We start from the raw sequence: 14,864 nt of genomic DNA, 5'->3' as shown, positions 1-14,864 counted from the left end.
TTTGCGATGTTCATAGTGACGAGTTATTTTCATTATGTTCGTAGGAATTAGACGGGTTCATAATGTTTACACCTGTTTCGGAACTTTCAAATTAAACGTTCATTACTGTTCATGTCCAAGTCTACGATCAATAACAACATCCATAACATCATGATGATTCAATCCGTTCCTTGGTACTCCCCAATGTCCACAAAATCAAATGATTTACGATTAATTTAGTTTAACAAGGCCACTTAATGCCCCATTAAACGGCATTCGAGCCTCGAAAATGTTCATGCCATAAATAACAAACTACGATCTCCCTCTGCGATCGCTAATCACCCGGTATATATCTCCAAATTATCATATTTTTTTTTATTTCATTTATTATTCTCCTGGTGAGATTTTAATGCTGCACGCTGGGATTTTAAATGGCAAAATTCCGTTTGTTTCGATATTTGTTACAACCTGTGGAAGTTACTGGGGGATGTGGAATGACGGGAGCGTCATCGGTCATTCGGAGTAGGATCGAGGCGCCGACGGGTACTGGGTAAAGGTCGATGAGCATTGACAGGGGGGCGTTATTGATGTTCATGGCGGTACGCCTGCAAACTTCCAGGGAAGTCAAACCCATCAAGTCACAATAATGCTTCTCATCATCGCCCGGGTAACAAAGAGGCGGATCATTTGCATTCTAATGATTTGCATTGAGTCATTCGATTTGAAAAATCGATTCTCCAGGTGATTCATATGAAGTCCTACAATGATAAATCATTTTGCTGTTCAAACTTTACCCGATTCCCTTTGAATCATAACTTGTTCAAATATTAACGAAACTAATCATTCAAATTTTTATTTCGGGGGATGTCGTATCTCGACAATTTATCGATCAGAAAATATTGTAGCTGTGGGAGCCAGAGAATTTTCCACCAATGGGATTTTGCGTCGTTCACATTATCTTATCTCAAAATTTAATAAACAATTTGAAATACATTTACCGGGCAACGTTCATTTTTCAAAAGCCCATTTAACCTCAACTTGTTCTGTCCCTCCTCTCTTCTGCCCTCTCCCCATACCCCGGGTATCGTCATGCAAATATACGAGATGCCTGTCTCCTCGGCACTCGAAGAACTCGATCTGTCGATCGATAAATGCCGCGATCGTTATCACCGCTAGATGCCTCTGTCGGTCTGTAGCGCCATTAATATGATCTATAGATCATACACTGGGCTCCTGGTGGCTACCGATCGACTAGATGCAATCATCCCCACGCAACATTTGCACCATCATCTCGATACATGCCCTCGGGTATATGCGATTTAATACCGATTTTTCCGGATCATTTGGAATTCACGATACTTTTATTTTTCAAGCACTCACTTATACATATTGATTGCCTACCCGACATTTCTTACACCAAAAATGTATTGCCGATCGTAACATACGACGACACAAAAATTACATTTGCATTTCATTTTACTCAGTGTGTGTGTGTTGTTGTGGTTGAGTTAGTGTGCAACACACCACTCGTCAATCGTTTTCGTCTTTGAAATTAGCCGCTCGAAGAAAGCCTCGCTCCAATGGTATATATAGCAGTTCTTCAGACCTTCGGTTATTTCATTTTTTTTTTCTTTTTTTTCAATATTTTTTTAAAAGCTTTCAGGCTTTTTACTCTCGGTCTTGAAAAGTTGAAGGCGCTCATGTCGCTAATGGAGTCAATAAATGGGATGAAATCGTGTCGATCGTTTCGAGATGTAAAACGATCGTTAACCACTGATAATTATTCAAATCACCTTTTGCTTGATGGCAGAGTTTCATTTTATGGTATTGGTTGTATTTTAGAGACTGATGGGAGACTCGCTGACCAGTGAGTTAAGGTCTTTGGGTTTTTGGGGCGATTTGACATTTTTTTAAATCGTAATGAGGCAAAATTGTGATTTTTATCGGCATTTTTGCCGATTACTCTCATGTTATGACACTTAGCATTCAGCTCTGAAGGAGTTCAGGTGATGCATATTGATAAGTTAATGATTTTGCGGTGACGTCATGTATTGAAAAACAAATAAAAATGCCTTGAGATAATGTCATGCATAATCTTTCAAAATATTTTGCTTGAAAAACTTTATTGACTTTCAACATCAGCAGCAATTACGAATATTCGTGTTAACGGCTCCATAAATAAGAAATTTCTGGTATAAATCATTGCTTTACTGGAATCATAAAATACCAGTGAACTTTATTTCACATAATTTCGAGTAATTTCCCTAATCCCGGATTTACAGACGCAAACAAGATCGATAAAATTGGATAGAAAATCATTCCATAAAATTAGTAATATTCTTTCGAACCAGTTTGATATGAAAAATCATCACCCAATGGATTTGAAATTAATCAGGTACTTTCCATGGTACTGATGAAATATTTGACGATGGTCAGAATGTACGAGATTTAATTAAATTAAAATTCACAAGGTTTTATTCAATGTACGATACATTTGCTAATTAAATCATTTTAAAGTTGAGACACTTCACAACGAAGTTTTCCCATTAACTCCTAATGAGGCGTGACAGTAATGCCCATGATCCCTGTGCGGTATCCATTGAACGGTGACATTGCTAATATGTAAGCAAATTAATCGACCTGAACTGGAGGGAGGGATGAATAAAAATTTCATGGACACGTGTGCTGGCGTTATCTCCATTCCAAAAGGTGTTTTGATATTAAACACGGGAGTTATTGTCGGGGAAAATAATTATGACACGAACATCGGAAATAAGATGAAGATATTTACAATTTAATATAATTTATGACCGGATTATATCGGCGAAATGTCGTCTCAATGATTCCGAATTATTTTTCAAACAATTTTTTTTTACTGTCAATATTTCCGTTTTTTGGGAAGAGTAGTGTTCAGATGGGTGAACACCAATGATCACACTCGTGGTCATCCTCAAGTTCAAACATAATAAAATCATGCCACCATTTCCACGAACTCTCTCGATGGGAATTGCCTTTTGATTAATCCTCATCACTGATTTAGGGCTTCTTTAACGGTCTCCAAATATACCGTTTCCTTCAGCAATTAAGAAAATTACGAGATGCAAATGAGCCCTGCCTCCCTCTATCCCCCTCAGAGTCATCCACAATGTGTTAACAGGAGGTTCGCTCGATTTCTCTCGTTGCAAACTGACACGCGTGTAGATTGAAATGGGGGAGAAGAATGTTCGGTGAGAGGGAATTGGGAAAAAAATAAAGAGTTGGGTGAAAAATCACACGCCACCCGTGGTGATCTTATCGGTCGGTTGGGCACACCCTGATTGAGCGTGAATATTCGAAGTGTTGATCTGTGGGCTCGGTATTTCGGGCTGATCGGTAGGAACCGAGGGTAATTATTGGGTATCAATTAATCGTCACGCCCATTTGATTATACGTATTCTTACTTCTTCAATCGTCTACAAAATGGTGACTTTAGGCCCAGAAAAAAAAAATTGAAGTCGATTATATTGTGAGTTGGATTGTCCTCAAACGATTCTGTGACTTCCGATGAAGTTGAAAGGTTCAAGTAGTTCTGGATCGTGATAGTCAGCCTCGTAAATGACTCGAGACTGAGATATTACTTTCAAGAATGAAAAAACCGGCTCACTGTTTATGAAATTAGCTGCCCAAATATATGTGATTATACTGTTTAAACATCTGCCTTCCATCTCTCACTCTATCTCCCCCTCAAATGGCCCATGGAATGGAACGAAAAGTATGATTGACGGCGACGTCGTGGCCACATAATCATCGTAATAATCATTATTACAGTAATCATCCCAGGACATTTAATCGTCTATAGTTGGGCATCATACCACGTCGAGTGAGTGAGATGATGAGGAATATGAAAACGGTAGCTTGGGCATTAAAAAGTTGGAGGAATTACCGATACCCAGGGTTTTCACGCGCTCAACCATCCAGTACCATCTTTACCAAGTTGTGAGACGACAAAGATGCATACTACGTTGGAATACTCAACGCCAGTACGGTTAATTGCCGTTTCTCATTTACATAGAGGATACACTGCTTGTTTTTAACTTATCCATGAAATGAGCGTAACGTTATTTCGCTTATTCATGGGCGACATTACAACGCCCCAGGGAGAAATTATTTTTCGTTTCTATATTTTAATTCGTTAAATTTTTTTTATTCCATTACACCAGGTTTATACCAACAATCAATGCTAAATGTTGATCATCAAAAATTTTGTAAACCATTAACGACACGGGAGTTTACAACGAAACCTCTAAACATAAATATTCGATTCCATAAAAATCATTGGCAGTCAAAGTTGAAAAATTTTTTTGCAATTCATCACCGAGTCATTGTCAGAATAATCAATAACTGGCGTCATTCATTCACAATCATCTTAACCCTGATTCATAACCCAGTAACTTACATTACATTACATTTATTTTCTCGTAAATAACCGCAAAATTATCTCATTAAATTGTTAACTGCATCACCACAAACATGATCAAACGAATCTTTTGTTTCGCAACATGTCTACAGAAAACTCAATCATCCTCTCATTTTGTTCTCATACCATATTTACTGTGCATATATTGCACAAACAGACTGACTAACATGATTGTTGATAGAAATCTCAAAAGTCGTCAGCGCCAATAACTCATTCAGCTCATCATACTGAAGATTATCTCATACCACATTCTCATCACCATAATAACTGAACTTTCAAGTTGGCAAAGTTTGGTTTATTTACACGTTCTATTTTGAGTTTAACGAGCGGCTATTTGGCCACCAAAACTAGCTACCGTTAGCACGACACAACAGCTGTGATTCGCTGGCCCATTTGCAAGCCATATTTCCGTGTAATGATACTCAACGACGTTGCAAGATGCTCTGGAGTATTGCACGTTGGCGGGGAAGGGGATGGGGGTGGGAGGGAGGGGGGATGTTAATCATATCCATAAAACAACTATTTCGATTGAAATTGTTGTGCAAGTGCTTGGCCTGTCTCCATGTACTTCAGTCAATTGAATGACAATTTCTCGATTCATTGCCCACGGTTATGCAGCTATTGGATTGTGTGGTGACCTGGTATGTTAACCGAGGGGTCAATAATCTGCACTGAGATTCTGTTAGGCTTGCTATGAACATCATCCATTCAACTGGATGCTCCAATTCGAAGTGATTGATTGGAGGGCTCTGGGTGGCTCGTCAAATTCTTCGGATTTTGTTTTTTCATAATTTTCTTCATTTCGAATGGATTATATTTCTCTGGGAAAATTTTCCCTTTTGTTTGATGTATTTGTGCTTATTTAGTCTTTCGTAATGAGGAGGATGAAATTGAGGAATTCAGGATCAGTGTTCATGGTGTCATAAATCATTTTGTCAACTCATAACGCCTCGTTTTGAATGGGATTATTGGTGGAATTATTTATCATGGTGGGAGTTATAAATGTGATTTGAAGATTATTAGTTCAGCCATTTGAAGCTGTAGGGACTTTCCTTTGAAATTTATGTTTGATTTTAGTCTTTAAAATACAGATTTTGTCAGTGGGAATTTTTTAATGTAGAATTCCTCCCTCTGAGCACGTCTCACTCACGTCGAACTGCCTGTTTACTCAGTTACATACCCGAGCTCAATAGAGAAAGGGGATATCGTGGTGGTTGGTCAAACATACTCGAGTAATGTCGGTTGCATTAATGCAGGTATATTGTTAGTCACGGGAGTGAGGTATAGGTGGGCGATCCTGTTTCGCCTCCATTCGGAATTTTTTTTTTTTTTTTCAATACCGTTCTAATGCCTAGAAAGTCATCGTTCACAAATATGTTACGATTCAATCTCCAGATGATAAGAATTTTTATCATCACAACCCAACTTCTTAGTCCTGGTCAATTATATTTGAATGGATGGGACACCATCGGACAGCATTGATTCGGTAAATATCAAATGACACTCCTTGAAGTACAATTTGTGGAAATTTTATGGATAAATATTATTCTAAGGCACCCATTGCAGTTCATTTCAATGCAATGGGATCATTTTGGTCGTTGAAATATTTTCTATCGACTTGCTGGACAGCTTTCCTATAATTTTTTGCACATGGAGAAAAAAGTTGGAGAAAAATTATCGAACAAGTCAGGTGATCGTGCAGCAAACTCGATTTTCAGTGCTTTTTCAGTTTATATTGGGAAAAAGTTAGACGATTAGTGATTTTTTTTCCATTGAACCAAGAAAATTTACTGAACGTCGGGATAATTTGTGTTGAAACGAGGAAATTTCCTTTGCATGCCACTCGAAATTATTTATCCTCTTTTTAAAACAAAACTGAAGATGTTACGGAGGAGGGGGGAGGGGAGGGGGTTCGATAGAAGTAGACAAGACAACAGTAGAACCAAAAGCCAAAAAATTCAACCGAAGGGAACAATCATTAAAAAAAAATGAAGAATAAACAGTTGTGGCAGCAGCTGACAAAACTGGTTTCCGCACGTGTGTCATAAAAATTCACATTGCACCCAGTGCACCCTGTGACTAATGAGCAACGACTGTTATTTTCCCTCCATTTACAGTTCTCCCCCTACTATTTTCGATTTATTTTCCTCGTCCAAGGAAGTTCAAAGAAGGCCTCAGTAGCTCGGATTAAATATACTTATGCGCTCTAATAGCCCTTAATTGAATGCCCATCCCTGACTCGTGAGTCTCAACGTCGACAACTTTATGCGGTAAATCGTCCAACCGCATACCACCATCTGGGCAAAACTGTATTTTGCGTTACATGTGAATCTACACGTTTGAAAATTTTCCTAGTAATAGATTAAGACGCGTGTTGTTTTCAGTTTTATCACCTCGGTATTTAGCATTTATAGTGTTCAACGGATGGCAAGTTATTGGGACGTGTTGGGTAGCCATATAACACCGTAATTATGACGACATTGGCTCGTTAGCTAAATGTAGAAGCGCTGATGAGAGAGAGTGGTAAAAAAATTGTGAATTTTTAGGCTAATACGTTTTTTTTTTTTTTTTTTCGTTTCGTCATTTTCCATTAGAGTAAATTTATTGGAGTGATGAGTGGTCGAGAGGTAAATGTTTGGTTTTAGGTCCCAGAGGGTTTTTGAATATTTAAATCAGACAATCTCCGCCGCGAGATTGATTTGAGGCTTCGGTGTAATGGATGTCAAATGTTAAATCAATGCCATTTTAATGTACTCGAACATTTTTTCTTCCTGAGTATACGCGTGGAAGATAATGATTTTTCCCTGGGGTAAAAAAAATCCTGATAACTAAAATGATAATGGGAATAAATTATTTTTATTCTTGACGTGGTAATTCCGTCCTCACGCGCACTTTACTAAATTTAGGGAAATAATCTGCTAGAATTGATAGAATTCTGAATTTTTTTTTCACTCCACCAATGGCTGACACGTCTAAAAATATATATCATGCACTTCCCCGGAGGATATCTTCATTAGCCAAGAATTCCACTCAAAGTGACCATTTCCCGAGCTATCCCTTCCCTCCCCCCCTTTTCCGTAATCTTCAGAAGCGCCCAAATGGTCTCTTAAATATTCCCCCGTGTCATTTTCCCCCAAAATTAAATTCTGAAGTGATAAAACACACTGGAGACGTCAAAAGTTACACTCAAATTCCACCAAAAAATCCTGCACCATCAAAAATGAATAAGAGACAAATTGTTTATAGCCCTCCGTTCGCACTTTTACGGTGACATGTTAAACTCGACATTTGCTTTTTCGCCGTTATTTTATTATGCCCCACGCAATCACCAAGATAAATGATTTTAATAATTCAAAATATCTCATTCAGCCCGTGACTGTTGAAATAAAAATAAATATGATGTATGATAAAGATTGGTGGGAGGGGGTAAAGATGAAGGGGGTAAAATGGCCGATCGCTCGATCTTAATGTATGCAAAACATGTTCATTATCAGAGTGGATGTGTCGTAAAGTGTCCAAGAAGTAGCGTAATAATCAATGATATGAATCTTGCGGATGGAATATGTATTGCTATCGTATCTTAAGATGCATTTTCAATGGCTTTTAATTATTTACCCATTTCAATCGCACAACTATCATCAATTTATTGAAAAATTTTCGTAAAAATTGTATTTTCGGATTGATAAAAAAATCCGGAGGCCACCTGCCCCCGGGAGTTGGATTTGTCCTCATATTTCAGGAAATTCCGTCTCGAGCTACATTAGGAGAAAATATCACTGAATAGAACGGAAGATTTTCCGTTAACCTGGAGTATTCTTATCTCAATTTCTCGATGCACACGGCATACATTATAATTGGCTGAATGTATCTAGAGTCTCGATGTTGGTCTCCTTTCATGGCGTCATTACTCTTCCGCGCATTAAAGTGGCATAAAATCACGAGCCACTGGACCACACCTGATGCAGTTTATCCGAGGTGTGTTGGGCCTTGTGGAGAGTGGATGGGAAGGGAAAATGAATAGCCTTCATGAGTATCGTTAACTATGATAGAGATTTTTTTAATGAGTACTACATTTTATTAGATATCAATAGTTTAATATTAGAGGATTGTTGGAATTATCTGGTGTTGATTTATTTGATTGGATTTGGGCTTCTGGTTATCCTAATGTGGGGAAATCTGTGTCGTATTTTCGGAGGTGAACATCTGAAGGAGTCGGGCTATATTTTTATTCTCAACTGGTTCGCGATTATGCGCTTGTCATATTCGGTAATTTCTGAAACAAAAGGAATCACCTTTAATGTAATTGTAAATATTGTAGTACTCCAACGTTTACCAATAGAGGAATAAATTTTTTTTTATAAACTCTGAGCAGAATTTTTGCGAAAAAATTATCCGATTTACTCGGATAATCTTCGGGGAAGTTGACACTCACCATTGAACGGTTTTTCGGGTCCTGCGGGAACAAAATAAATTCCGGATGAATCTTGGTCACGATTGTGTGCGTTAATACCCATCGGCATGCACTTGGTGGTGCATGTATTGTTGTAAATAAAATCCAATGCTGTGGATAAGTCCCTCCGATTCCACTTGATGCCCAACAATGGAGATACTGTCCTCGCATTCTCTAACTCTAGGGATGCGATAAAGTATAGGGTAGCTTTCTCATGGCTGCATTTGGCGCAGCTCAATCCTATAATGTTAACAGTAATTTTATCCCTTGACTTCGATTTTTAAAATTATTAATTACCCGGAAGGAAGACGTCTATCAGCTTTTCTAGAAAGCTGTCGAGCTGAACACATTCCGGTTGAACGTCTCCACCATTGACATAAAAATCGACATGACCTGTAAGAGTTCATCAACGAAAGTACTACATTAGGCTGTCAAAAATTTTTAACAGACTGTTAATCAGAATAATTAGCGAATTATATTTTTTTGGCATATAAGTACATGAGATACAGACCTATGGGTTCTATTATACCGAATGGCATATTGGCATTTGGATCTCCATTAGTATGAATGACATCAACGAATGGTGCGACACTTTTATCCAACCTCCAGGGATTATTCTGGTAACACGGACCTGCAGGATCTAGTCCTGTGATTCGCGAAATATTCCATACTTTCTGGTAATTATGCAATTTGCGAGCTATATTCGCTGCTACATGTGCACCCAGACTAAACCCAATCATGTGTATGCCCTGCCAGGAAATGGTATCTCCAAATTCCTTAACAATGTCTCCAAACAAACTACGAAACGTACGAGAAGTCTTTGTCAAAAATTATGCTCTTAGGTCTTCTACTGTCATTTAAAATTAATTATTCACAACTTTCAATTTCTTGTACTAATCCATATCATGTCATGGATTATCTCCATTACTGGGAATGGATTCTTGAATTATTTTGAAAATATTTCAATGCGATACAGTTTTTATTAGCGAACTTACTCAGCAGCTTGTTGGGCAGTATTTGCAACATTACTAGCGGCACCGAGATAATCCCCGCTGACCGTGAACATACTCCAGTCCACAATAATTATGTTAACATCTTCCTAGAAAAAATTTAAAAAATGTATTCACTATATTTTTTCACGATTTTTCATAACTTACGTAAACCAAGTAGGCAGCGACCAATGGTCCCATCCAATTAGGCGCTGAATCTGTCAAGAAGCCATGAATGATAACAACTGTCTTTCTTTCTGGGTTGAAACTCGAATTTCGGATATCGACGAGGTGGCCGTTTTGCGCAATCGTTCTGTCTTCTGATCTTGTGTGCAATACCAAATTAATTTTGTCACTCTGATTTGGTATTTTTGACAGACTCTGTAATTTTGTCAGCGCCTCAGCCAAGTCGGGTGTTATCTCTGGACACGTGAAGCCTTGAGAAGTGATTATTGATTCTTCCCGGATCGATGACTCAGTCATTAACTCAATGTCTAGGTCGGTTGTCTATAAGATGATTAAAAATCTCAAGTATTTAAAACAATCAATTCTTTCATCGAGAGAGAGAGCGAGTTTATGGTCATTATTTGGAAATGAAATTTATCAAATATTTCCTCTTTCTCTGTGGTCCTTCAAAACTAGAAATATTTTTTTTTTCGAGTTTTGATATAATTTATTGATTTTTTAATTCGTGATTGTATTAAGGTATCATTTTCAAGGATATTCCAAAGGACTGGAATATTTCGGAAAATTGTCAGTCAAATGTCCATGAAATTTCAATTTTTCCCTTCTTGATACAGTGAAATGACATTTCTCTGTGAGTGGTTAAACCCCATTCACTTCGAATAACCTCCCGCATATCACGGCCTCCCTTTGAATCAGGTGAAATACGGATGAATCATAACCACGGGGTCTACCTACCGCGACGAAGCACGGAAGCAATTCCGGTCCAGCCGTAGATACGTTTCTGTCCTCCCACGCACTTGACGTGAAGCCGAATACCGCGGTGGGTACGGAGAAACGGTACCCGAGAGGGTCAATCTATTTCACATTCCTTCGATGATGCGGTAAGAGATTCTCAACCCTCATCTGCATATCTGAGCCGTGAAAAAATTTTATTGGAAACTCCCTCATTGATGATGAGGCTATCAAAATTTTGCAGGCAGTAATTTTGAGTTAGTGTTCATTCCGCATAACGATCAGACTTATCGTCTGATAGACGTAGAGGAGGTACCATAAATAATAGTGTGACAATGAGCGGAAAAATGAGAAAAGTGTCATTCGCTCGACGAGGACGACGTCGATATTAAAAGTGCGATAGTATTCGCAGAGACAAGAGAATTATTTTCAAATTTTCCGCCTAGCGAATAAATTAAAATATTTAAATATCTGCAAAGACACAAGGTCATGGCGCAATTGATGTGGAGGAATTGATTCTTATCAATACGATATTCTCGATCGTTTCCTTGAAGAGAACCGAGGAAAAATCGCACACCAATCAATTTTCGAATGACTGGAGTGTTATTACCTCTGACACTTTATGGAAGGCTTCCTAATCCTTACGGACGGGCAAAACCGATGGGCCTCACGCACCTATCTCCATTCTGCATCAATATACTGCTATGGAATACTCATCCACAAACTGTCTATTTCGTTTCGGAGACTTGTTTTATGAACGTCTCTGTTTGGCTCGTGAAATGCGGTGAGTACATGCGGGTAAATTTGTTGGGCGAGATATGGGCTTGGCGCCGCACCTGAAGCATCATTACTGCATCATCACTCATGACAGTAAAAAATTCAAATCTAATGGGAAATTTGAGAACATTCCTCCCAGTACCTCCCCCTAGACGGGATGAATTTTAACTCAGGTTGAAATCAGGTGAATAATGAGATTAATGAGACTTCGGGATCTCTCGGTTTCGGATCGTTGGTCTCGGATTAAGGGAAATTTTCTGGAGCCAAAATACAGTGTCAGTTGTCTAGTATTAGGACAGGGGATGGTCTGCAATCGGCAGTTGTATATCGATGTAAAATCGATGTTTTTTCAATCTCAAGCCACAACGATATTTCATGCAGTGACGTTAATCCGAGAAACCCAAATACAGGACTCCCTCTGATTCTCAGTCGTGGCTCGCTGTTAGAGCTGTAAATTTTCGCCCTTCTCGCAACAAGTTGTAAATTGAGCTTCGGCGATAGGTGAAAAATGACCGGTGAGAGTCAAAAGGGCTTTCTTCTTTAGAACTTCACATTTTGAATTTTATGATTATTGTCCCGGGGAGTGGACTCAACAGGATTTTTTTGAATTAGCTGTGGTATTTGCTGAGGAGTCCTAAAGAGGCGGTGGGGGCCCTTCACGATGTTTGGGTGTGGTGCATTTTACTTAGGCACATTCTGCAGTTCAGAGTTAACATTGAAGGATAAAAAATAGTGTTCGTGCTGTAGCGAGGGCGATCCTATCGCAAGATCTGGTTCGTGTTTGTCTCGTTCTTGAAGATTCATTGCTATTCGTCGTGATCCATTGGAGGCACGAGGAGGGACTTATAGGCTCTCCTTAATTACCAGTCGTGATACAGCCACGGGGTCTAGTCCCACACAAAAAAAAAATAAATAAAACTAGTTCTGATTTTAGGAAACCTATCGCTTTTTTCACAAATTAGCAGATCCAAATGAGCGAATAATTTCATCCCTACATCTTCCCATCATATAACCTCTCATGTTTTGTCACCTCATTTTAATCCGCTATCTCTCCCTCGAAATTCGACAAGTCTAAAAATTCCGGGACAATCGTCGAAAGCCCAGAAACCAAAACTGGGAAAATTCCGAGACATTGAAACAGTCCAACAACACGATTTCCCCTTTACACGCGTAGGACGTATTTTTGGTAAAAGCATTATAGCCGTAATCTTGAAGATATCATGTGGAGACAGTGCCGTGTGAGGACTCGGGTCGTAAACTCCATGTAGATAGCTAACCCCCCTCCCTCCCCCCTCTATTACCAAAATGACCACCTCTTGATGGCCAAAAGAAAAAAAAAGTTCCAACGAAATATCAATCCTTTATCTGCATCGTGTTGGGCTTATCCTGTCTTTGTTATGTCGAATGTGTTTTGGCCCTCATTTATCTCAAACACGTCGGATTTTATCTCTCCAGTTGGTGTTCAGCAATATCACATAGCACGGGAATACGCATTCAATTCGAAGGAGCCAGTGTAGCGTGCTATGTTACCTGCTAGTAAGTTCGTTGGAGCCAGTGAGCTTGTAACAACATCGATACACTGTGCAAGTGCGGTTATATGCCACTGGGTGATTTCCATCGAAATTTAGTCTGAGTAAATTATTCATTGTACATGGTGTACATGCGTATGGAGAAAGAGTAATTAACCGTGTTGAATTGAACACGAGGGGTGATTTTTTTTTTCAATGAGTGGGGTTATTATGAGATACTTGATGCTATTTTAATTGACATGATTTACGTCACCACCTCGTACAGATCAGTTTGGGTTAAAATCGTTTCGTTTGTGGATGAAATTTTCACCAGATTTTGGAGACTTTTGGATGATGAGAGGGAATTTTTTTGGTACGAGATTTCCCAGGAAAATTCGGAATTTTTCGCGGTGTAACTGAAACAATTTTTTTTGAGTATTAGAGATGATGAAGGCTCTCATTATTCTAATGCACTCTCAACGCCTCATTAGCCCACTGACGCTGGGATCGTTTCTCCTTTGATCTCCCTCATCTCTGTTAACAAGTGGTGTAAAAGAAGTTTCACCTTTTATCGCAGCAGTTCAATTCTCACTTCATCCTCCAATCTCCACCGGTGAATTACCCACAAAACAATCATTACCGCTCCCGCTTCCCCCGCATCAATTAAAAATAGCAATGAATGATTATCACGTAATTGGTAAATGACGATATGTTGAGGATCTACGATTACATCGCAATATTGTGTCTGTTACAAACCCGTCAGGGAAGGCAATATCTAAGGCGTAGAAATCCGCGGAACGATCATAACAGCGCGTATTATTTATTGGGCTGTTAAAATTTGAATAAATTTCCACGCACATCCACACACCCGTTCATGGAAAAGAGAACAAATGGAGGAGGTGATGGAGTGAGTTGGCGTTTCAACAGATTCATTTTCAACCCGGGGAATAGATGTTTTTCGATGAATTGTTCATACGACTGACGTAATTTTTTACGAAGAAAGGAATTTCCAATAAATAGTATAGTATCAATAATGGCCAAAGTAATGTCTTCAGCATTGACGTTTTGTTATCATTTCTAAAATCATTTTTCTCTTCAATATTCTCAATGACGTTTTTATCAACTCCGAGCGAAATGCATTTTTAATGCTTCCTGCATTCTTGAGAATGTTCTTATAGTGAAGGAATTTTTCTGGGAGGCTTTTTATCCCATTAGCAAAATCAATTAAAAAAAGATTGTCATCAGAATTTTCTCTTAAAACAAATTTTTGTCTTTTATAACCAGAATTTTTATTCAATTTTTTTGAGTGAATTTATCATTATGGATTTCCTGGTGGAATCCAATGCGATTGAGTGAAGAAAAAATCAGGAAATATTCGATTTCTTTAATAATATTTATATTAGACTGTAGATGTACATAAATTCCGGAATTCTGGAATTTTACTGAATTAATAGTAAAAATCTGAAATTCCCCAATTATTTCGGCGATAATAGGAAACAGTTCTTACTCACAGCTGATATTCTGGAACATATTGTGCTGATCAGAAGTACGATAAAGATTGTTGAACTCATTTTAAATTCCACAAACTGTCAACGAATGCCGATGATTCAAGAATGACAGCCTAGGGTAGACAGTAGGAGGAATGAGCAGAGTGTCGACTTTATAAGTGTTCCTATACAGCTGGAGGTGCCTGCGGCTGATCAAATGTTGTTCCATAACTCTGCCTTGTTCTAATCTCAATACAAAGTATTACCTACTATTGTTCATTAAAATCTATTTGTTCCATG

The 14,864-nt window shown here is 38.5% G+C and overlaps 2 protein-coding genes across 20 annotated transcripts in view; one reads left to right on the top strand and one right to left on the bottom strand.

The window, feature by feature from the left end:
- Positions 1–14,864, top strand: part of LOC135168413 (agrin-like) — a 256,515-nt gene that overhangs the window by 48,860 nt on the left and 192,791 nt on the right. The gene's annotated exons all lie outside the window — the stretch shown is intronic.
- On the bottom strand, positions 8,482–14,729 carry LOC135168955 (lipase member H-like). Of its 3 annotated transcripts, XM_064133604.1 has the most exons (8): positions 13,834–13,928; positions 10,796–10,971; positions 10,043–10,381; positions 9,881–9,984; positions 9,397–9,683; positions 9,183–9,278; positions 8,868–9,125; positions 8,482–8,708 (listed from the first exon to the last, which is right to left on the bottom strand). In XM_064133604.1, the coding sequence occupies exons 3-8, from the start codon at positions 10,355–10,357 to the stop codon at positions 8,653–8,655; spliced, it is 1,116 nt and encodes a 371-aa protein (XP_063989674.1). In that variant the 5' UTR covers positions 10,358–10,381; positions 10,796–10,971; positions 13,834–13,928; the 3' UTR covers positions 8,482–8,652. The 3 variants fall into 3 exon arrangements, with proteins under 3 accessions (XP_063989674.1, XP_063989672.1, XP_063989675.1); XM_064133602.1 differs by lacking the exons at positions 10,796–10,971; positions 13,834–13,928 and adding an exon at positions 14,589–14,729; XM_064133605.1 differs by lacking the exon at positions 10,796–10,971 and having other exon boundaries at positions 13,834–13,969.

Source organism: Diachasmimorpha longicaudata, chromosome 13 (assembly GCF_034640455.1).
Source record: "Diachasmimorpha longicaudata isolate KC_UGA_2023 chromosome 13, iyDiaLong2, whole genome shotgun sequence".
NCBI classification, from domain to species: Eukaryota; Metazoa; Arthropoda; class Insecta; order Hymenoptera; family Braconidae; genus Diachasmimorpha; species Diachasmimorpha longicaudata.
This window is presented reverse-complemented; position numbering and strand designations above follow the sequence as displayed.

Coding starts and splice junctions, on each gene's coding strand:
- LOC135168955 (XM_064133602.1), bottom strand. CDS start 14,648: ATGAGTTCAACAATCTTTATCGTACTTCTGATCAGCACAATATGTTCC. Junction 10,382..14,588: donor TATGTTCCAGAATATCAGCT/GTGAGTAAGAAC, acceptor ATCATCTTATAG/ACAACCGACCTAGACATTGA. Junction 8,709..8,867: donor ACCCGAAAAACCGTTCAATG/GTGAGTGTCAAC, acceptor CTTTTGTTTCAG/AAATTACCGAATATGACAAG.